Source organism: Anopheles darlingi, chromosome 2 (genome assembly GCF_943734745.1).
Source record: "Anopheles darlingi chromosome 2, idAnoDarlMG_H_01, whole genome shotgun sequence".
NCBI classification, from domain to species: domain Eukaryota; kingdom Metazoa; phylum Arthropoda; class Insecta; order Diptera; family Culicidae; genus Anopheles; species Anopheles darlingi.
In genome coordinates, this window is record NC_064874.1 from 94451902 (window position 1) to 94474107 (window position 22206).

Here is a 22206-nt window from a genome sequence, read left to right on the forward strand (position 1 = left end):
TCATTAAGCTACAAATCTACTAAAAGCGATGGGTGAAAAAGGTACTGACAACAGACACAGTGTGCGTTCATTCTTGTTCATTCGCTTTCAAATTGTTGTTGGAGTTGAGCTTCTCCAGCTTCCCCCTCTAGGTATAGATAGATCCACTTGATATATTTTTCATGTTCGATGAAGTATCCAGATTTTTTACATTTTTTCCTCCCCTTTTCACTTATATTACTGCTTTTTTTTACCGAAGAATACCCCACTGATTTCTCGATCCGCCTAGAACAAATCGGTTTTGCTGACTTAGATATAAAAGGAAGAATTGATATGCGTCAGGTATATTTTGTAGTCAGTGGGCTATTCTATATAGTTATATCAAAGCGATAGACGAGCGTGTCGCATTTGTAGAAGTTAGATATAAAATAGTCCATCAAGCCCGGAGAGAACCGTTCAATAACGACTAATAATTACACTAGTCTTTCCATTTCGGCATTTTCTTTAGTTTTTGGCGCACTAAAAGCGACAGTACAAGTCCAGCCACTTAGCGAAATTTGGCTCTCCGACGGCAAAGACAAGTCATTTGGAAAGTTTAGTAGAGCGCTGAAGAAGCTTATTTCAAGATGCAATAACTATGTAGTATCCTCCATATCGCAAACATTACGTGATGTGCTGCGTTTATTAAGCGATTGTTTCTTTTTTCGTTCTTTTTCATTTATCGTTTCAATTTTACACTATGAACATGAATTCCGTCAAGCATTGGGCGGTACCAGAAGTGTTTATGACGACGTACGTGAATAAGTTTCGTCAAACGCACGCACTTTATCAAAGGTAATTTAGCGATTTAATTGATCAAAGGATTTGCAGCTCGTTGGTTTGCGTTAATCTAGATTTCACTAGCGCACCGGTGTGTGATTGTGAGCAAAAGAGTTTTAATTCTGTTTTATGTTCCGCGTTCAGTCCTATTCGAAACGAAGATTCTGTTCCGTTGAGCCATGATTTGCGCAAGTTCTATACTGAACGATGTTCGATATTGGCGGAATGTGCATTTTGCATTGCATTGCAAAAGTGCGGGAAACGGTGTAAGATTTGTCACGAATTGTCGGGAGTTAGTTGTGTAAAATACAATTTAAAGCGATACACCGGCAGCAATAGCTACGATCAAACACAGCAGATTAGGGTATCAGAAGCGAGTCTCTTTTTAGGTAGAGGAAAACCGTACAACCTGATCCTTTATTTCTTTCTTTTTTTGAAGACGTGAGAATAACAAAATTATACACTTTTTTCGAAGGAAGATAGCCAGTAAACGAGAGTGAATAAATAAATGTTGATTAACGTAACCGAAAGCGGCGTTCTATTCATGGTTTCTATTTCCTTTCAGAAACAATTTCAACGTTTGAGAAACGATTTCAGCGACTCAAAATTTGGAGCAGGCACGGTGGAATTGCGGTGTGTTTTACAGGCCAAAAATGAACTGCTCGAGTTTTCATCTCGCTCACTCTTTCTCCGAGAGATAGAGAGCGGAATAGCTGCTCTGCTCGAACGGCCTTACGTCAGCCGTATAAACAAGATCCAGAAGTCGGAAGTTCCGTCGCCCTGAGCCCCGGAACTACCGACTCCTAAAACCGCAGCCGCATAAACGACGAAGCAACTTGGACAGTGATGCTCGTGAAAATAGACGCATTTTGTATAAAAAAAGGCAAAATTTCAATTAAAAATCTGAATTTTGAACAAAAAATTGACTGCGTGGCACTGTGCTGTTGTTTTTGGTACACGGTGTGAGGTTAGAATCGCATCGAGTAAAAATGCGAAATTCTGAACATTTTGGAATAATTTCGCGCTATTTCGAAGCAAATTAGCATCATTAGCAACTAGCGCAGCCATTCCTATCGGAAAAGTGCCTAGAAAGTGGAAAACCGTGGAAATTGCGCTCAGATCCACGGAACGAACGATCGAAGAAGAGGCAACGGAAAAGGATTGAACTGAAAGAAGAAAATGGCGATTCGGTCGGTTCGGGGTGAATTTTCTACCGCAAACTTACTGGACCAGGTGTGTTGAGTGCGATGGGTGGCCTTGTGAAACGGCAGGCTTGTGGAGAGACACGAATAGGCTTGCTATGACCACTCGAGGATCCGGAAAATGTGTTTGTTTTGTGGTGTGAGCGAATTTTCGAACAAACTCGGTCGTCTGCGAACCCCCTATTTTTTTCTTGCTTAACCTCTCTGTCTAATTTCCCCTCGCCTACCCCCCCCCCCCCCTCCTGCATTCCTCCTTACAATCCGTTCCTCAGCCACCCTTCCCGTTGCAGCTTCTCGAACGTACGTTTTGCGAAGAAGCATAAAACGACCGAGAAGAAGAATGAGAAAAAGAAGCAACATGAAGTGCGGGGGGATGTGCTCCCTACATGACGAATTGCGCTGTTTCTATTGTTTCTAGTGTCGCCTAGTGTGTTGTGTGGTTACTCGCAATGTTTCGCTGCTGCTGACGCGAGGTGACGAGGGAGTTTGTACCGAGTAGTACGATTCCTTCGCCGCATCCTTTTTGATCACCGGCACCGAGCACGGATGGCGGGTTGCGCAAAAGCGGGTGTCCAGCGCTGCCTCTCGTCATTGCTACTGTTGAAATCATTTCCACATTTGCCGTAAGCCGACCGTGAGTGTCACGTACACCGCAGGGAAAGCTTGCAAAAGTTGCCTGTCGCCTGTCGTGTGGAGGAAACTCGCGAAATGATTCAAATCGAGAGGAAGGTGCGCGGTCCGCGAAGTGAAACGATGGTGAAGGCGCAGAGTGAACCAGCAAGATAGAGCCAATTATAGAGTACCCCGAGACGACGACGACCGCCTAGCGCCCCTCCGCGCACTCGTGGCTTGTTGAATGTGTCAGGCCAGACTTTCTTGAGTAGGTAGGCCGGTACTGTGTGTGACGCCATCGAGAGTTGTAAAAAATCGGGGAAAATGAAAAAAAGGAAACCCCCATCAAAACATCGCTCAATTGTAGTAGCATAACCAATACAACTAGGTGCCTACTCGCGCGAATGTTCAAGGACGGTTTTACAAAAAAGGTGCCACCTTGAGAAGTACGTGCTGGCCGTGGTTCGATGAAAAATTCCTTTTTTTAGTCAAATATCGCTTTAATTGGATGTATCCTGTTTCTTAGTTGGCAGATAAAACCGGCATGCTTATCATAAGCAGGCTGTGAATGGCTTTTCTGTATTACCGGGATTTTCTTTTACTGTTCGGTCGCTGAATGCAGAGAATTATTATATTTTCGTGATACACCGAGATGAAACCCAAAAGAAATTCCGCCAACATTTATGATCGAAACAATTTTTGCTTTTGGACACAAACGAGCAACGCAGTCTGTTGCATTCGATTGCTCATTCCGTGTCAGAAGAGCAATGATGATGATTGGTCTTGCACCAATTGGATCAATAGAAATAGACAAATGGGAATGCAAGTACGTCGGTATCTGCCACTATCGAAGAGCTGGTGCGTGCCAACCCCTTTGTGGCCGTACTAGAGCTGCATGTTGTAGAGATATTTTCAACCTTTTTGGGGACGTTTGTTGTTGGTTCACGGCTCTCGTTGGGGGTCGATCCGATCGCCATTCGCCGTGAGATGGTAGTTTTAATGCGTTAACAAGCGAAAGAGGAGCCGAGATGATGTAAGTGAGAGAGTCCGGCCAGCCCCACTATTGGCCAACATCGTGCGCTTGTATGACGTTGCGTGCGCGGTTCCACGGTTCGCGGCAATCTGTGCGGCTGTAGTGTTAGTGATCGAATAAGCAAGGTAACAAACACCTCAGAAAAACAAATGCAAAATCCCACCCAGAATGGTCCAATGATCTGATGCTTACATACATCGTAAACCCCCATAAATGGACAACATACGTTGCTTTTTGGGGGATTTCTTATTTTCTATAACAGTGAAATTTCCTTTGAAGCGAAAGCCTGTGCATGCTGATTGTGATCCATCATAAGTGATCAAGTTGTTTGGTCGTTACCCATCGATCGTTATACGCAATCGGAATTTAAGGGCAACGAAACGCGAAAATGTGTGAGTGAGCAGTGGGTTTCGAAGGGTTGAATGTGAGTGTTCCGTTTTGCAAGATCACTCCCGTTTTCTAATTGTGATAACCGTAATCATCGTAATAATGAACGTGCGTCACATGCAGCCACAACCGACGAAACATGGTCAAGATAGAGTGTGGTTGCGTGTTTGTATGCTCGTCTCTATGCCCAGCGACACTGCCCGCTGATTAGCGGATCGAAAGTCACGTCGTAAAGGCACCACGGCACAGCGCACGGTCCGGCCAAGAGCCACGGCCAGTGGTACGTGGGGTGAGAGTCGCGATGTTGTGCGTGTGCTAACGACATTTACTACGATGCTCGCACTCACACATATGAACTCGCAGAAAAAAAATGTATTATAGAAGGCCAAGCATCATCGAACAGCTGAACGGGAATCCCCGCTGCTCGACTGCAAACCGATCCTTCAAGAGAAGCGATTAGCGATGGAATAGGTAAGAGGTACCTTCCTTTCTTAACACACTTTCCATGTCTCACGGCTTATGATCGCATCAGATGAGTTGGTGAGATGAGCAGGTGATCATGACATTTCGAATCAACCCTCCTAACGGGTTGGCAAAGCGGTAACGAATAACGTAGTAACGCATCGACAGAGCCTCCTCTGTGTGTGGAAACCATGTTACAGCGAAACAGAAAAACCGATCCTATCTACCCATTCCTTTGATCGATTCTTATTAGGAGCTAAGCTTGGAAATGTGACTTTTGGACGAATATCCTTCCATCAATCAATCGACACGTTAATCAATCAACAGGATCGTCACCAAGACCTGGTTGCAGATGGCCTTTGTTGTCTTCTTCGCCCAGAATAGGTGCGCTGCAATTGAATGTGCAATCGGAATGTCCGCACACCGCTGGCGCCGCAAGAGCTGGTAGATAGCATTCGCACTGCTGTGCGTGCCCCAGCGCCCCGTACACCCCGTTTAAAGGGGCTGGGTGATGACCGATGGTGGTGGCATTCGTGCAAAGTGTGCTACTTTAGAGAACCACCCGCAGGTGTTTCCGTCTGTCCGGTGTGTTTGTGAAACGCGCTGACCATGAGAGACTAAAAACTCAAAAGCGAACGAACGCAAACACCGCTTCGCCACATCGTCTTACGGACACACCGAACGATTTCTGCCGTGCGATTAAGCGCAGCGAAGTGTTCCGCTGTTGATCCTCCTTCGTCGGCCTGGCTGCTGGAACATGAACTTTTATCTCGGTACATCAAGCGAATGATGTGTGATGAAACACTGCCATTTACCGGCTGCAATGCTGTAGGGATTCCCCAGGATATGGTCCGCCTCTTACTAGCAAGGAAAATCAATTTATGATTCTATTATCACCTACTTTACTCACACAGGTTCCAATGAGTCATGCCACAAGCGGGACAATCGAAGCGGGATGTGATTCATACCAATTTATATTTTGGCACAAACTGATCCCGAGATACGTCGTAGCCTATTACGTCAAATATTTCCGGCTTTTTCCTTCCAAGTGAATGGACCCAGAAAGTTAACGCTAAATTGTAACATTAGTAGGGCCCAATTGTATTCCATTCGTACCTCCCTTAACAACAACATTGTCCGCCTACGCAGGTTTATCCGGCCGCCTATTATTAGCTTATGTTTCTGATTCACCACCGCCACCAGCACCACGTACGTGCTGCTTATGATACCGTGGCAAAGTGACGAACTCGTAGCTTGTGGTGCCCTTCACCTTTTTTGCCAGCATAACCGTATGTTGGCGTACGAATATAGCCCTGTACCGCGCACTCCTTCCGCACCTTTCACATACCGTCTAGAGATTTCAAAGTTTTCTTTCTACGGAAAACAGAGGCCAATGCCTCCTTTCGTAGGATGATGAAGAAAAAAATTTCATCTCGTCTGTGTCCGCGAGTCATAAAATTGTTTTCCATCCGCAGCGCATGCCATACTGTGCGTGAAGTGGAACCGAAGAATCATTGGTCATATTCTGGTCATTTTTGTTTTCGCATACGACTAATCCAACGTGCAGGTATTGATTGATCGATTCGCTCGATTGATTCATTTACGGTACGATTTATTCAATTAAATATGAGAAGAATACGTGTTATCACTGTTAGGTACCGTTTTTGAGTAGCCTTTGTAAAATGGAGCAAACAAAACAGTATGTATGGAACATTTTCCGGTGTTAAAACTTAAATTGTGGTGCGAAGAAAATGAATCACAACCATGGAGTCTTCCCCTCGCGGCACGTTTATTTTGGTTGTAGCGTGTGACAGGAACAGCATTTGCTGAAATGAGACAGTACCGTACTGTACTTGGGGAAGGGAGAGTAAAAGCGGAGAGCTGGACGAAGGGCGTGAAAGGTTGTTCGTTGTATGCGCTAGATCGACGCGTGCGTTATGCTGGAATGTATGCTCCTGAGCGGTAGGTGTAGGTAGAGAAACAGCCGTCTGTCGTCGTCGGTGCGCCGCTTTTCGGGACACTTTCTTTGTTATGATTTTGTTTTGGTTCTCACTGAGGTCTCGTAGGTCGCAAGAGCAAGAGAGAAAGAAAGAGAGAGACTTGTCCGCTTTCGGCGAAACACTTTCTCTCACCTAGATCAGAAGCCAGTTCGAGCGGTGGGACTTTGTCTTTTGCCGTGGTGTACTCGTGGCTCCTGAGACCATTATTTGTCCGTGGCGGGAGTATTATGGCAAACTGTATCAAACCGCTTGATTGCGTGGTTGAGTTGGCAAGATACCGATTCTCTCCGCAATACCGTACCATGGATATGCCGACTGGCAACTCACCCAGCTTCTGTGCGGTTTGTGTAATGATTGGCGAGATACAACATTACTGCGCAGGACTAAACATTCCCTCGGTGGCGTCCCTTGTTGTTCGCTCAGCATAACTGCGAGTCGCGTACCGTAAACGAATGCAAACCGCTACTACAGCACCAGCTCTTTTATTCTCATTGCAATGTGTAGGTTATCATTTTAAATGGAAATATTTTTACTTTCTATATGAATCATTAATGAATTGCAACATGGTCGTGCTATCTTCGGACAGAAATCCTGTCTTATCGTGTCTCGCCTGCTAATAGAGATAAGGTTAACTGTTTGTACTTAAATTGGAAAGATTTGCTACACCTTCAATAGGATAGATTCTGAAACGTTTTCTTTATTCAAACTCGGTTTTTTTAAACATATATAATGACGGGCGAGCCGTATGTTTATGCTTCAAACTCGGTTATCATTGTATAAATTAAAAAAAATTATATAACTTTCATTGAAGGAAAAAAAACAGTTCATTATTTGCGTTTTCAATCGTGCTGGTCGTCTGCTCTATTGGTGCTAAGTTCTTAGCGATCGATAATTGAACCACCGTGTTTCTCTTCACCCGACATTGTCTTGTTATCGCTCAGTTATGACAGGTGATTGCTTTAGTTTGTCTGTGGACGATTCGACTTCTTCATTGATAAGTGGTTGTGGTGGGAACTGGTTCGATGTCTAAAAAAATCGAAATTTATTTCTAAATTATAATGCAAGGCTCTACAAACATAGACACAAATAGAAACTGTCACATCGCGACTGGAGTAGATGGTTATGCAGCGAACAAGAAACGGTCGCTGGTGGGTTCAAGAAAGGCGCTAAGAATTTTATGCTACATTACTTTACACGCCTGAATCGCCAACGGCACACGAGCGTCATAGGTCTGTTGTTTGCAGGTCCCCCAGCCCCCCTCCCACCCCATCTCCTCCTTTTCCCTGCTACCAATGAATACACCAAGACTGGGCAGAAGGAAGGAAACATTTGAATAAACACGCTAGGCGACAGCGCTTTCCATGGTTTCACAACGCAACTGCAAGCAGATAGCGATATGGACGATCGCTCCGTCGTCTTCTAGGTGCCAGCACACAACAGCAGCTGTGTGCGTATGCACCATGTGTCACTGTCTGTTTCGATTCCCCCACTTTGGCCACCCTCCCTTCCGGTTCAGGCTCGCGTTCTTCCGGTGCATTATATTTTACGAACATTTAAAACGCGTTTTTCAAACGATCGGTGACATATCCTTGGATAAGTTGAGAGTAAATGCTGGAACACTAAATGCAACTTTGTTGCTGCACTGCACCATGGGTAGATCCCGCTATCTCTCTCCCTCTCTCATTCTCTTTTTCTCTTTGTCTTGTTTGGTAGTGTCGAAACCGTAGTTGACACATTCATCGTTCGATCTGGGGACGCATCGCTGGAAGCATGATTTTTAAGGTGCTCGTTAATCGGTCGTAAACCGTCAAACGACCATGCTGGTTCCTGTTACCCGACTGTCTCTTGAGAGTGAGATGCCCTCCAAGAAGCTGTGCAACAGTTGGTTTAACCAAACGCTGGGGTCTTATACGACAGTGCGTCTGGTGAAAAAAAATGGGACTCGATCACGCTGAGGCGGATGTTATGTGCGTTGCATGTTCTAAAACATGTTCATTGACTGCCTCTTGAGAGCTGTTGAAGTTGAAGCGTTATTTGCATACGAGAAGCAAGTAAAAGAGGATCACATACGAAAGTGTCCTTTGGCGGAAATGGTGTTTTTAGGTCATGCCCTGACTAGAATGATTCTACCAAGTTCCGCTTTTTTCATAAATCCATGGTTTATTATACAACGATGGCTAATGGCTAATTAACAGTATCATTTTATTGGGTAAATTAATATTTTTAATGGGTTGGATTAATGTGTTCATTGCTCGTTAGTTAATTTTATTTCAACGTACTTGGTTGGCCATCAGATATACATATCTCACTAATTAACTTGAAGTGAAATCACATCTGAAATCTCACCCAACGTTGTTAGTAACCAATGTGCCAATGCAAGTTGGTAAAAACGTAGTACTTACAATTTGCTACAATTACTTTAAAGATCGTAGATAAGTTGGTCGGATTGCTATGCGACCGTTCGTGACAACGAGAGATTTTTCGTGTTGTCTATGAACATGTCAGGATTTTCGTTGTTTCTTATCGCACAGAAAAGAACTCACTTTCATATAACACGAAAATTGATGGTAAAAAGAGTATGACAAAGTAAAGAAACACCGGTCTGCGAGGGTCCACGGGTCATGAGGGGTGCTAGAAATTCTTTTTCGCTCCTTCGATACCAGTAGCCTGCATTTGGGTTTCTCCCACGAATCTGTGTGTTTGTGTGTTATTTTTAGCATATTTGCTTGTAGAACTCATTTTGCCATTGCCTACCGCCACTGTAGTGTAGCGGAGGATGATTGAGGGCAGTAGCAACAGCAGCTGAAGCATATTATAGTCGTCATCATCATACAGTCCCACCGTTGTAGCCCTGGCCGCCCTGGTGGACAATAAAGTCCGCCGCCATTCAACGAGGTGATCGAGAGGCAACAACGTAGAGAAAATGACTTTTTCTTTGGCAAATTGCTTGCAGAACGGACTGACAATGAGGAGCTAACCGTTAAGGTATTGGATACTGTCTTCGATTCCTTTGCAGACGCGTGGTCAAGTCGTAGTTTTCCTATCGATTTCACAACGTTTCACTTTCACTAGTCCTCCACGCACTTGGTGACAACTGCAATTAACACATCATTCCAGTGACACCAGTTGCTAAAGCAGATGTGATCTTTCACTGGTGTCGTTGTAACTCATCAGTGCTTTGGGATGTTGATGATCTGTGATTCGCGATGATTTCGATACGAGCTAGAATTTTTATCGCTAGTATATGAATGAATAATGGTGTATGCATCTGCAAACCAGTCATTGTCTCTGAAAGGAATTTCTGTCTTTCTTGTACCATTTTTTCGCCTAATAGTGTTTTTCTTGGGCTCTCGTGCTACTTTTCCTTTTGTGTATGGCCTTGATTGGGTTAAGGAGCGCGTAGAGCTCTCATATCTGCGTGGATGTGGAAGTGATGGAAAGAAGAGAATAAGATGTGCAACAAGAAGCTTGTTGAACATCTCAACAGCAATAGTCTTGAGACTACCTGTGAAATGCTCTCGTTTCTGCGTTTTTCTTTTTGTATTTTTCTTCTTTCTTTGCCGCTTCCTTCTACGTCCCGGTTTGTGTGACTAATGTCAACGTGTTGTGTGTGGTGCATGTTTACGAATTGCTTTTGAAAATATTTTCTATTTTTGTCAGCTGAGCACACACACACACTCATACATGCTGCTCACAGGGAAATTTTAAGTGTACACAAACAATCAAATGCGAATATTTTATTGATTTTAGAAAAGTAAAGTATTTTTCAAATTCTTCAACAATAAAATAAAGCTTCTCATTATTTGAAGATTACCCCTTGCCGGTGAATACTGTCAATTGTGAAACGCAAGGTGTCTGACTGTATGTTACTCTATTCGAACGAAAGGATCGAGTAATAGACCCTACAATAATGAAACCCCACCGCGAATGGATTGAGACGCAAGCCCCCTACCAAAGTAGAGGATAACAGGATAAAGGGCAAGATTATGCTGTTGTTATGCTTGTCTGGTGAGGCAAAAAACCTGCAATTGTCTGCTTCGCAAAAAAGTTAATCCAGTTATAAAAGGAGTTTACTGTCCTAAACACCGGATTCTCGTTGCTTTTGGTTAAAGTTTAAGCCAATTCGGCTGGTTGTTCCTCTTTTTATGTTGATCTATTGTCCCAAGGGGTATCAGATAGTAATTGATCCTTGCTTTTAAAGCTCTACAAGCAGGTGAACGTAAATCGAATAAGCTTCATTAGAAAAGATTTGTTTTGCTAATACATCATATGTTTTTATTCTAGTATATGATACGTAGATCTCTAGATATTCAACAACACAATAAGCTCTTTGTGTGCTGAAAACATTTGTTGCAATATTACAATTTCTTAAAGTGCATCAATAACGGAATGATCTTATTCCGATTGGCTCAACATTCTTTGCACTGACGATAGACATGCTGAAACCAATCAAAGTGAATCGAATAAGTGGCAGCTTTATAACCATTTCGCTTTCATTTCACCATGACCACCATCCACCTCCGACGTCATCGTATTATTGACTTTTACTTTCACTCGATTGAGTCAAATGGACAGGCCAAATAGCATCATCGCAATTAAATTATATCGTTCTACCCTCTCTTCTGCCGAATGCTGAGATGATGCTCTCTACCATCCTTTCTTTCTTTCATCCAGCACTCGTATTAGATTTGTGACCAAAAGATTCGAGTGCTACACTTTCAGAGATAAGAATCATTTTTCTTTGTGGCCACCTATCACGTACACTCTTTAATAACAGATACGTTGGATTATATGTTCGCTAAAACGGGAGATTGGAATTTTCATTTTCATGTGGCTAAGTACATCGTTCTTTAATAACGCTGGAAGCTCAGGAACACTGGAAAGTTCATTCGCCTTTAACTCCAAGAAATATTTAGTAAGAAACCTACTCGTTTTCGATGACAGTATACCTTTTATTACTTTTTTTAATACTTACTTTTATGGCTGATTAACGCGACTAGAAGTTCCTCATCCTAATCCTCAGACAGATAAGCAATATTTGAATGTCATAGAAATATACACCTAGAACATTAATTGGTATTATTTTTTCTCGTGTCCATTTACTGGTGTAGAGTCTTATTTATGACTGATTTTACAAATCTTGGCAACATCTTGTGGTAGTATTCCATTTTTTCCCTGTTCCTGTGTTAGTACGTGCCCGTTAGTTTCATGTTCTGCTCCAGATGCTGTCCTGCCCAGAATTTGGGAAGAAAATACAGAATGCAAGTTACAGCCATTGCAATCACCTCTGTAATGTGTCACTTTAAAAGTAATGATCTCCCTAGACAAAGGAGGACATCGAAACGATGTTGTTCCCTCTGCTACGTTATGTTTGGCAAGTAGGAATTGCAAGATGGAAAATTGATTTCTGACGCACCCATACCGAAGCGTCAGGAACCTGTTGCTTGTCGTTGGTACTAAACCACACAATGTAACTAGTGGAGTTTGTCAAAGCCGGAGAGCGAATGTCCATCAACTGGTTTCCCAACGCCACGGACGCATAAAAATGTAGTTAAGCACCCAGAGGGATGCGTGTTGTGCTGTGCGGCATGTTGTCTAGATGGTCCTTCAGATTCGGAGAATCGGAATGCAAGATCTCGTGCGGCCGAGTGCTCTTCGTTTCTCAAAAGATGCATTCGACCGGAAATGGTGTCAGAGCTTTCGTTGTTTGCTCGCTGTAGCGAAATTCTCAATCGTTCTCTTCGTTGTATTCACCGGAGGTAAACTGTAATTCATCTTCAAGATGCTGACTAACGTTCGCGAAAGATGATGTGGGTCGTGAATGCGAAGTTTCATGTGGAAAGTATGAAGCGTGATATGGTATGGTGTGCGGCCATTGCTTGTCGACGACGTCGTCGTCTTGTCTTGTCGATTTTCTTGAAAGCTTTTCCACCCACCGGCTAGAAATTAAACGCGGTGGGTTGGTTGAAAGAGTTGTGGCGTTCTTGTTTGATGTTGCGCAGGAAGTAAAAAAGGAAAACAGAAGAACCTCATTCGAGATGTGATAAAATATTGAATGCTTTGAAAAGTTCAACGATGTAAAACCAGGTGCAGAGAATGTAAAACGAAACATAAGGTTAAGACTCGATGCTAGTCTGTGTATTGCTTACATTGTGGAGTAATGGCAATGGTGATGCAAAGATAGTTTAATTATTTTAATTTTATTCTCTGTCGCTGGTTCTTACTTTGTCGCTTATGTTTACAGCTCGTTTGCGTTTCTAGAATCAATATAATACAAATTGTACAATCCTTTACATTTATTATACTACTTTATGATTGCCTGGCGAAAATACTTGATTTAAATTCTCATAGTATACAATACTCCGTAACATGTTATGCATAATTTCGTGTTAACCGGTTTAATGGCAAACAATTTTAGGCAACCTTGTCATATCCTATGCTCTCCTCATTAATGTTTGTTCTTCTCAATATTGAGAAAAGCGACTCACGTCCACAATTCTGGCTCCATGTTCCTCTGAAAGGTTTTGTTAAAAGCTATACCATAATACCTACCATAATACATCTGTTTTGTTCAGCACACTCCGGGATGGCATGACATGAGCAGAGCCGTTGTCAACCTATTCAAAGAGAAGATTTTATATCTTGCCTATTGATTATGAACAAACAAAACAAATGCATTCGATGATGGTGCCTTTCCGGAAAATGTGCTACTAGTGAGTCCCTTGTCTCTCCAATGGTCCGGCTTTTTGTGCCCGTTTGTTCTCGCATATATTGATTTTTGTGCGTTTTCTTTTACTTTTTTACCAAAGATATTTCCTAGATGTACTCAACGTAAATATCTGTATGTACCCTGGGTGTAGTTGGATCCCAATGAAGTAACTAGTGCTCCTGACACGTATCTTCATGGTCTTGGCACCAATCCTTTGTGTCGCTGTTGCTTGTGACAGACACTAAGGCAAAGTCTCTAGCTACACCACACTGTCAGTGAAAGTGTGAAAGGGGAGAAAGTAATCAGTGCAATATTTTCAACATTTTGTAGTCCTGGCTTCAGAAAAAATGGCCATACTTACTTTCTTTGTTAGATTTTCTGTTTAGTACGCAGTTGTTCTGTTTCTTATATCTTCAAATGTGCGTGTGCGTGCGTTCTTATATCTTAAAACGAACTCTTTCGCTTATTCGCTGTAACCTTCAATATTATTACGAAGGTGCCTACTTTTCTCACTCCTCAACTTTCTTTCTTTTCTCGTAGTGAGCAGAGACGATGTGAAAAGTGAAATAGAGCAATGCAGTAGTGGTAGCAGAGAAGCTGCTTGCAGCAGTGATTGAAATAGCATTGTGATTTATCAAACAGTTTATTTAGAATCGCCTAACGGTCAACATTATTAGGCTCCCTAAAGAGGGAGTTTTCGATCGATCCATTGGTGTTACACTAGTGCTGCGAGCTCGACGTCGCGTAGTGAAAAGTGGAAATATAGAATAGTGAGCAATAGATCAGTTCGATGAAGGAAGTGCATCGTAGTGCACTGAGCGTAATTTGTGATTTCGGTTCCAAGCATAAGCAGTGTCGTGCGTGATCCTAAGTAGTCGCACAAGCCGGGGTGATATGGTTTGGGCTTAGGGAAGTTAAAAAACAAAGCTAAACCGCGAGGCTCTTGGTGTTGTATTTACGCGCGCGCGCACGTGTGTGTGTGTGTGTGTGTGTAGGTGTGTCTGGTGCATGCGTACCGATGTTGTAGTCATTAAAAATATTGCCGCCTTTTGGGTACGGTATCGCAGATACCCTTCCGCGCTTTCTCCACACAAAGCAAGCCAAAAGAGCAATAGAAGAGCAAATCGGTGCAAACCGTAGTGTATGCTGCTCAAGAGTGGTGTGACCCAAGAGTTTTCCAGTCTGTGGTGTCTGTGGTGCATGTGTACGCACGCCAAGCATAGGGTTTTGAGGTGAATCGCAAAGCTGCTTGCGCCCTACTAGTGTAGTCCGTGCGTTTTGGCTTGAGAGAAGCTGAAAACAGAATTCATCAGCAGAGCACCATTCTACCGAGGCAGCAACAGCAATATGATCAGCATCATTCGCGTCAGCATCATCGATGCCGGCGAACAAGGACCTGCTAAACAAGGCAGAGCTTAGAGTGTGTGGGCCGGAGCAACTCCGAGCAATGAGAAGCAGTAACAGCAACAGCAGCAACAACAACAGCAAAAGCAATCCTTACGCGCCAACCGGAAGCGGAACAGGAGCACCGCCGGCAGCATTATTATTTTCTTCGTCCTCCTACTCCACCGCACCGTCATTGACATCATCCTCATCTAGCGGACGACACTCTTATTCGTTGCATACAACGGCACTGCCCGCGCCCGCGTCGTCGTTTGGGACGACCGGCGGAGTCGGCGAGTTGGACATGAAAAAATCGCAAAAACCAAGGTACGTACCAAATCGATACGTTGTTCGATGTTTAGTAAAAGCATTTTGAATTGATATACTCAACTGGTTCATCCACCTAGAGATAATATAAATTGCTAAGATATTTGTTCAAAGTGAAAGGTTCTTCGGCCAACTCACACCGTAAACATTTAACTTGATGATGCTGTAAAAGCGGCATATTTAAATCTACCTTTCGTAGACGAAATTCGTTTGCCGCAATGCCACTGATTTTGCGAAGAAGTTTTTTGAAAATATTTGCGGGAATCTCTTTAAAGCAATACTTAGTTCTTTTGAGATCTAAGAGCTTAATCGGAATTGGATTTGAAATTTGTATTATGCTTGCTATTTTCGAGTGAATTAAAACAAATAGTTTGATTTTGTCGAATCCTTCGAGTTGTAGACGCTCTGTTTTGCTCAATTGTCACGGTTTTATTGATTTGAGTTGATGTGGGGCGCGTTCTGAAAATCGTGTAAGATACTTGATATTGATATGACCATTTGCGTTAGCGTTTGCGAGCGGTAACCAGTGGGCTAGTAGTCGTGTGTAATATTGCTGAATAGAATAAAACGTAAAAAACATTCCAGCAACCGCGCGTTTGGTGCATTTCATCAAATGCTGTGCGCAGCGGTGTGCAATAAAGTCGAAGGCGAGTGCGTGCACGCGATGTATGTGGATAGAGGGAGGGTCATGCTTGATCAACGCGACGAAGCGCAAGTTCGAATTCATAATGTTTTGCTAATGTTTTGAGTTCGTTTGCGTTTCACGCTTGTCTTTCCATGCCCGCGATTTGTGCTGTCGTGTTGTGCCTTTAAAACTTCGCAGGGGAGGAGTGCTAATTTTTCACAGTTAACCAGTACAGGAAGTCGCGTCTACAATTATAGTCACCAATTGAAACGCTACCGAAGAGATTCGTGAAACCCACACATAAAAATGGCGTCAACAAGAGATAGAGATCGATCCACTTGTGACAAATGTGGCTGTACACCGTGGACTATGTTCATCTGCCATTCGCTATTCGCGGTTGACTGCAGCGACTTATTCCAACGTATCGCTTTGGTGCCATCGATAGCACTCTCGAGCAATGAGCGCCCGGTGTCGGATGTCTGCCGGAGACGCTGGTGTGTTTATGTGCGCCAAAATGAAACTATTAATCTAGGTTAACAACATTAACCGCTCCTCACCATTTCGAGCAGTAGCACCTTCGATGGCGAGACATTTTGAGCTGAGCGAAAATGCGAATTTGGTGGTCAACGCCTCCACTGTTGTCTGGCGATGGCGTTGACGATGTGGACAGCGCAATAGCAATAACCAAGCAAAATAAGAATAGAAAAAAAAACAAGGTGAGGGCCAACATCCCCAAGTGTTAGTTGCTGTCTCCATCTCCGCCATTGTGGTGTTGTTGCGTCGTGCTATTACTCACACACGCCGCGGTAACGGTTGTGTGCGTGTCAACGGATGTTGTTCAAACACATCTCATTACGCATCAAATTGTCTTTGCTAGGTCGTGGTCTGCTGGTCAGAACGAGAACATTAAGAAACAAAACAAACTCGGTCGTCATAATACAATTTGCTGCTCCCATTGTTTCAAATGTGTTAAGTAGTTGATGATTAACTCGATCATCGAGCCTTGATTGTAGTCATATTTACTCAACGCCAACTTTTTGAAATAAATAAACATGTATTGCTCTTATCTTCGAACGAATATCGCTAGACGGCAAACCATCTTAGTCTTGATCTTGACCGTAGACATTTTGCCTCTAGTTAAACCGATGTCCCCATTTTTGATTTTACCCTACCATTAGCTATGCTTATAGAATTGGTGTGGACGCTTGTCCGAGCCTGACGCTGCTGTACTAAAGTAGCATCGTAAATTAGCAGCAACCAGTATGTGAGATCGACGCTAGTAAGACAGTGTTGTCCTAGACTCTTTTCATTTATTCAAAGATCGGGGACCCAATAACGCGAGGAAAAATAATTAAATTCTCATTTACGGCAGCTATCGAATGGATGAATGAATGAGATTAGACTAAGCGAACACATAAGCTGCATCACTTATAATCTTCCAACAGCCTAATTGCAGTAACGGTGCATTGCCGATGCTTTTATGACAGTTTACCGCACAATCATCAGCTGGCTTGTTAGATGTTGATACTAAATAGCAATGTTGATACACGAGCTCTAAAAACAAAAAACATACGGTGCTTGATGCAAATACAGCAGTATTTGCCAGGTTGCGGGTTATTGACGTTTTGTGTACTATACCTGCACAGAGTATAGCTTCAAGGTTAGACAGTGTCATTTGTTATAGAAAGTCTTGCGTTTCGTCTTATTTCCTTTTTTAAAAATTAGGGGTTAGCTTTAAAATTATAAACCCTCTAGACAGCAGCGTAGTTAAGGGGTAGTGAAAAGTTAAATTGAAATTGATAGTTTGCCAAAGGTGTCAATGAAGCTAAATTACGCTTCTATAATGTGATGCACATTAGTGGGAACGATGATGATTACTTGCCTCGAGGAGTGCTGTTGTAATCGGTTCCATGATCCGTCCTTCCATTCCACTTGGATCAAAATGGCTTTTCGCTTTCCTTTCGTTTAACATTTCATTACAATTTCAATGATAAAGTTGATTCCGTGTCACTTTTATTCGTTTCCTTTATTGAGTATAAGGCAGCGGACCAGAGTACTATCGGTTTGAAGCTTGTTCCTATCCTGCGTTTTTATGGCTCTGTGCTTCCGTGAGGAGTTCATAATTGTTCACAAAAGAGAGCCTAAAAACTAAAAGAAAAAAAAACTGTAAAGGGCCTTGCCTATGCTGCTGCATAATCAGTTTGGGAAATGGTTGGTGGGCCGTAAAGGTAGTGCCGGCTATAGATTGCGGTACCGCTCTCAGGCACGCTGCGCTTTTCTTCACCTAACACGACGTTGTGTTACGTGTTTGCCGTGACGAGGGTGGTAAAGTCGATGAAAGTGTGGTAGTGCACTCGCGTAATGAGAACGTGAAATACTGCTTCCTCAACCACGACGACGACATGTTGATGTTGTCGAAGTTATCAGACAAGGTATTATGCTCACAGAAGCCTTCATATAGATATTTTACTAATAGAAGGTAGGGGTTGTCGAAAAATGTTATAACAAATGGTCAGTTACTTTTGCGATAAATAGCAAAAAAAAAACTAGATGAAATTGCATTATTTGTGAAATATACTAAATCATTATGATTATCCGTGTTTAATCGTTTTTACAAAATTGTTATGCAACTTGCTTGCTTGTTGGTACTCATCATATCCATTTTTCTGTACACCATATCTCATCTGTGAAGAAGAAATGTTGGATGAACAAATGTGAATTCTATGTGTCTCCAATCTGGTAATTTGTTTTTGTAAAATGAACCACATAAAGCATAATTTAACTACCAATTTTTCATGAGGACGAACGAAATAATGCGTGTGATTTTCACCGCAGATGAATATAGTTGAAAATAGTTACTTGGAACCAATATGCCACCACACTTCCGCATAGCATACTCCATATGCAAACCGAATCTTGCACTTAGTAAGACAACAGTAATCATGTGAAAATAAATTCTTCTCTTGGAACTATGCGAACGCATGGAGCTACGGTTTGAAAGAGGAGCGAGATCATAAAATGTGGGTTCATAAAATCTCGCCAATCTCGGCATCATCGGAGTGTGAGTTCGGTGTTGCGGTTTTGCCCTGCGTATAACGCTATTGGTTGCTTATTTTTGGACTCCGGGTGCTTCGGGGACTTCCATTCGGCTACGAAGGGGTTGACGCGACTATCCAACATCAGGGTAATACGGAGACGGTAATATTTCAATTAATTAGTGTCATCTCCCGCTGGATACACTTGCACAGTGCGCTGAATTGCAGTCGAAATGTTAAATTCGCGAGCTCTGTTTCTGCCCATCGTGGGATCCGTTTTGAATCATGTTTGCTAGAGACATTAGAGTTCCTATTTTTTGCATTTCTCCGTTTCTCTTCCTGCCATTGGCGGCTGGTGGTGGATGCGAAAATATTTATGTCAAATTAAAAGTATCCGAAAACCACGGCATGTGTGAAACGGTGGCACGAATCCAAGGGAACTTACAATTTTTGTCCTCTGTTGGCGAGCGTGTGCCGATGATGGTCAATGTTTTGGCACTCTTCCATTTTGTTGTGAGGATGGTATTATTTATCGGAGATATGTGGAGGCGCTTCATTCTCGCAGTGGATAGGGTAGTGCAATGATGTGACTCACACACGGGGTTTTAAAACATGTAATTTTGTTGCTTCGAATTAGACGTGCTTCGTGCTGCAGTATTTTTACTTTTCTGATTCTGGAACACGTCCCATCCGGCGGTTTACCGTAAGTTGCGTTGTCCATATTCTCGCAACGCAGAACTAACATTGTTGCTTTCATTAATTGCGGAATGTATCGCCTGTATCGGTGGAAGAAAAATAACCTGTTGCAAAAGAGTTGTTCTTGCTCTTGGATGTACCAGCTATTATATAAAAATATGGATTCCGGTTTCGACCCAGGCATAACACGATCAGATGTCTAATACATGGGCCCTGGACTGGATAGGAAGCTGTTTCAACCATTTCTAATGATTGCGTTAGTGTCACCTAAAGTAGACCAACAAGATATCTTGTAGTTTTCAAGTGATGTCAGCTTGACATTCCGGACGGTGGCTCTCGCCTGTGGTACCGGAACCTGAATCTGCAAGCGGGGATCCGAAAAAGGTGTTCAACGGCTTCAGCTTCCTTTCCGGATCTAGGAAATTTCATCAGCATGCCGATCACAGCCCCTCGATTCACGCCTGCCAGAGGCAACTAGCAGGTGAAAGTTGCTGAGCTCTCGGCTCCCTGAAAACCTGAACATTGAAAGTTTTTCGGACAGCAGCACCGTTTGGTTCGCGAGCTGTTTGCTGTACGGCCTCTTTAGTAGTGAGTAATCTGTTTCGATGCCCATGCACTGTAGGGCTCGTCCCGTGGCAGGCGGTTAGCGGTAGAGCGGTGAAGGTTGCCGCAAGGTTGCTACCAACGTTAACTTGCTGCGAGAAGCCAATGTTATTTACTGCCATATGTAATAGTTGTCGTGGCGTGCTAGCTGCCTGCTTGCAACGAAGCTGGTGCGGCAAGGAGAACATTGCTGTCTGCAAAGTTGAATGTTGTCAAGGTTGGAAAGAGAAAGCAAAACAAACAAAGCTTCCAACCATCATGAATGTCAGGAATTCTAGAAAGTATGGTATAAAACCTCTTGTCTGCAAACAAAAATTTGATAAAAAATGGCTTTTGAGGATATTTGTTGGTATTGTTGTGTTGTATTATAGTTTAAATGTGAAAAAACAGCTATCTTTCTGTTTAATTGAAATTGATAAAATTAGGTTGATCTTCGAAGTGACGGAAAGAATTTGCACGGATTTTAAACTTTTATTTTGTTCGTGTTGAACTTTATATATGTTTGCATCAATTCCCATCGTATCAACCCTTTCTATTCGACCACGGTTAATATTCGTAAAAGGCTTTCGCCAACCGACTAATCGAGCAAAAGATCTGAACGCTGTGTGCACGCTTTATAAGCACCACGTGGTAATCAAATCATAAACCATCATATGTATCCTACGTTCGTTCCTATTCCCTAATGCTTCCTGTAGTGTTTCTCACTACGGTACATTGAACTTGTGTGTGTGTTGATTGGCGTGCACTTCCGCACATTCCATATCGCAACAAGAGGAGGAGTAGTAGCTCCTGTTTCTCCGGTTTTGGGGTACGGTTTCGATGAGTCGCGGCTTTAGCATGAACATTTTGTGGGATCAGCTCTTTGCAGAAGGGCGAGGCTGCTGTGGGTTGTGTGCATCATCAAATCAGTGGAGCCCCTTTGCTACAGATGCTACTGCTGCTCTGGCATCGGTGGTTGATGTTGCAATCGAGCAAGGGGTAAATATGGTAGGATTCGCCGGAATGGAGGCTAGTTGGTGCCACCCTTTTTCAGTGGCGGTGATGTGGGCAGCTTCCCCTTTCTGCACTTCCGTTGTGGAGGAGGTTGTTTTGGGAACATGCCAATTATAGAGTGTTTGTGCATGTGGTTGGAAGAAGGTCTGGAAATTATGCAACGATTTTGGAATGAAATATAAACAGCTGTATACGTTTTCTCGATTACATTTTAATGGTGAAAATCGTTTTAGTGTGTTTATAACATATTTATTTCATTCAATTAAAATGCTAGTTCTTTTTTTATTTTCTGCTGTATGTTGCATTGAGCATATAGCGTAACAGAGTTCCTGCTAGTAATTGGTGTTTTATATTACAAGGCCGCAAATCTGTTTAATTGACTTTGAAGCAAGTACAGGAGCCATCTAGACAAACTATTTAATTTTTTAAATTACTTCTTCATTTTGCAACCGATTTGGACAAGTCAGTCAGTTTTTGAAACGTCAGTCTATGCCATTTTATAAATTCACACAAAAGTGGGCTGAAATTGTATTGCAGTACAGTGAAAATAATCATTCAACTATAAAAACTGAGCGTGCTTATGTGTGATCTCTTTGTTCACGGGATTTGTCCGGACTTTTTACTATGAGGCTTTTTGAACAGTCAAGTGTTTGTCAGCAAACCGAAGACTATAGAAGAACCAAAAGCTCCGATCGGATCGGATCGGAAATTGCAGGTATTAAACCCCAAATGTTGTCTACTACAATAACAATGTCAAAAAAGGCTGCTTTTGGTATGTCAAATCGAGGCAGTCATTTGATCGATATTATATTCTGAGTGATTTGTCAATAAATGGCATTGTATAACCTAAATAAATCTGGTTCATTTTTCAAAATCGGCTGAAAAATGGCAAAGTTTTTCAACATAGGTCTATCATGATGGCGCACCCTATATAAGACCTTTGAGTTATCTCAAATGCATATTTATTAATTGAATTTACCTGGTTGCGCTTAATTTTTTATTGCAAAACCTTGCATAGCTTCACCAGCTGGTTGATCGTTCGCGAGAAAAATAACGAACTAAACAATCGAGCGAAGCAGCGCACATACAAAAAAATATTTATTGGGTTAACTGACAACATCAGTGGCAGCAGCGACTGTAACGCTATTCATTTCTAATAGAGAGCATAGGGTGGATAGAAGAACACCTCGACAACAGATGCGGTGGAACTAAAAGAGTAATTCATTTTTTATTTTCAAAAATACACTAGTGGTTGGACATGCTCCCATATTATCCATTGTTATGGTTTTATTATGTGGTTAACAAAGCCGTTATGAGTATGAGTGTGTTACATTGTTATCT

At 42.6% G+C, this 22206-nt stretch overlaps 2 protein-coding genes across 18 annotated transcripts in view; both read left to right on the forward strand.

Moving 5' to 3' along the window:
• The window catches only part of LOC125952683 (putative oxidoreductase GLYR1 homolog), a 4606-nt gene extending 3284 nt beyond the window's left edge, over window positions 1-1322 (forward strand). For both annotated transcript variants that reach the window (XM_049682302.1, XM_049682303.1), the window contains exon 9: window positions 1-1322. This exon is cut by the window's left edge and continues 626 nt beyond it. The gene's annotated coding sequence lies outside the window, so the exon portion shown is untranslated.
• A 451-nt stretch (window positions 1323-1773) lies between these two features.
• Window positions 1774-22206, forward strand: part of LOC125948248 (AF4/FMR2 family member lilli) — a 54297-nt gene continuing 33864 nt past the window's right edge. For 4 of the 16 annotated variants that reach the window (XM_049674115.1, XM_049674129.1, XM_049674130.1 and 1 more), the window contains exons 1-2: window positions 1774-2031; window positions 13744-14913. In XM_049674115.1, coding sequence (XP_049530072.1) covers window positions 14582-14913 — 332 coding nt within the window. In that variant the 5' untranslated portion in view covers window positions 1774-2031; window positions 13744-14581. The other 12 variants (XM_049674118.1, XM_049674117.1, XM_049674116.1 and 9 more) reach the window with 12 other exon arrangements.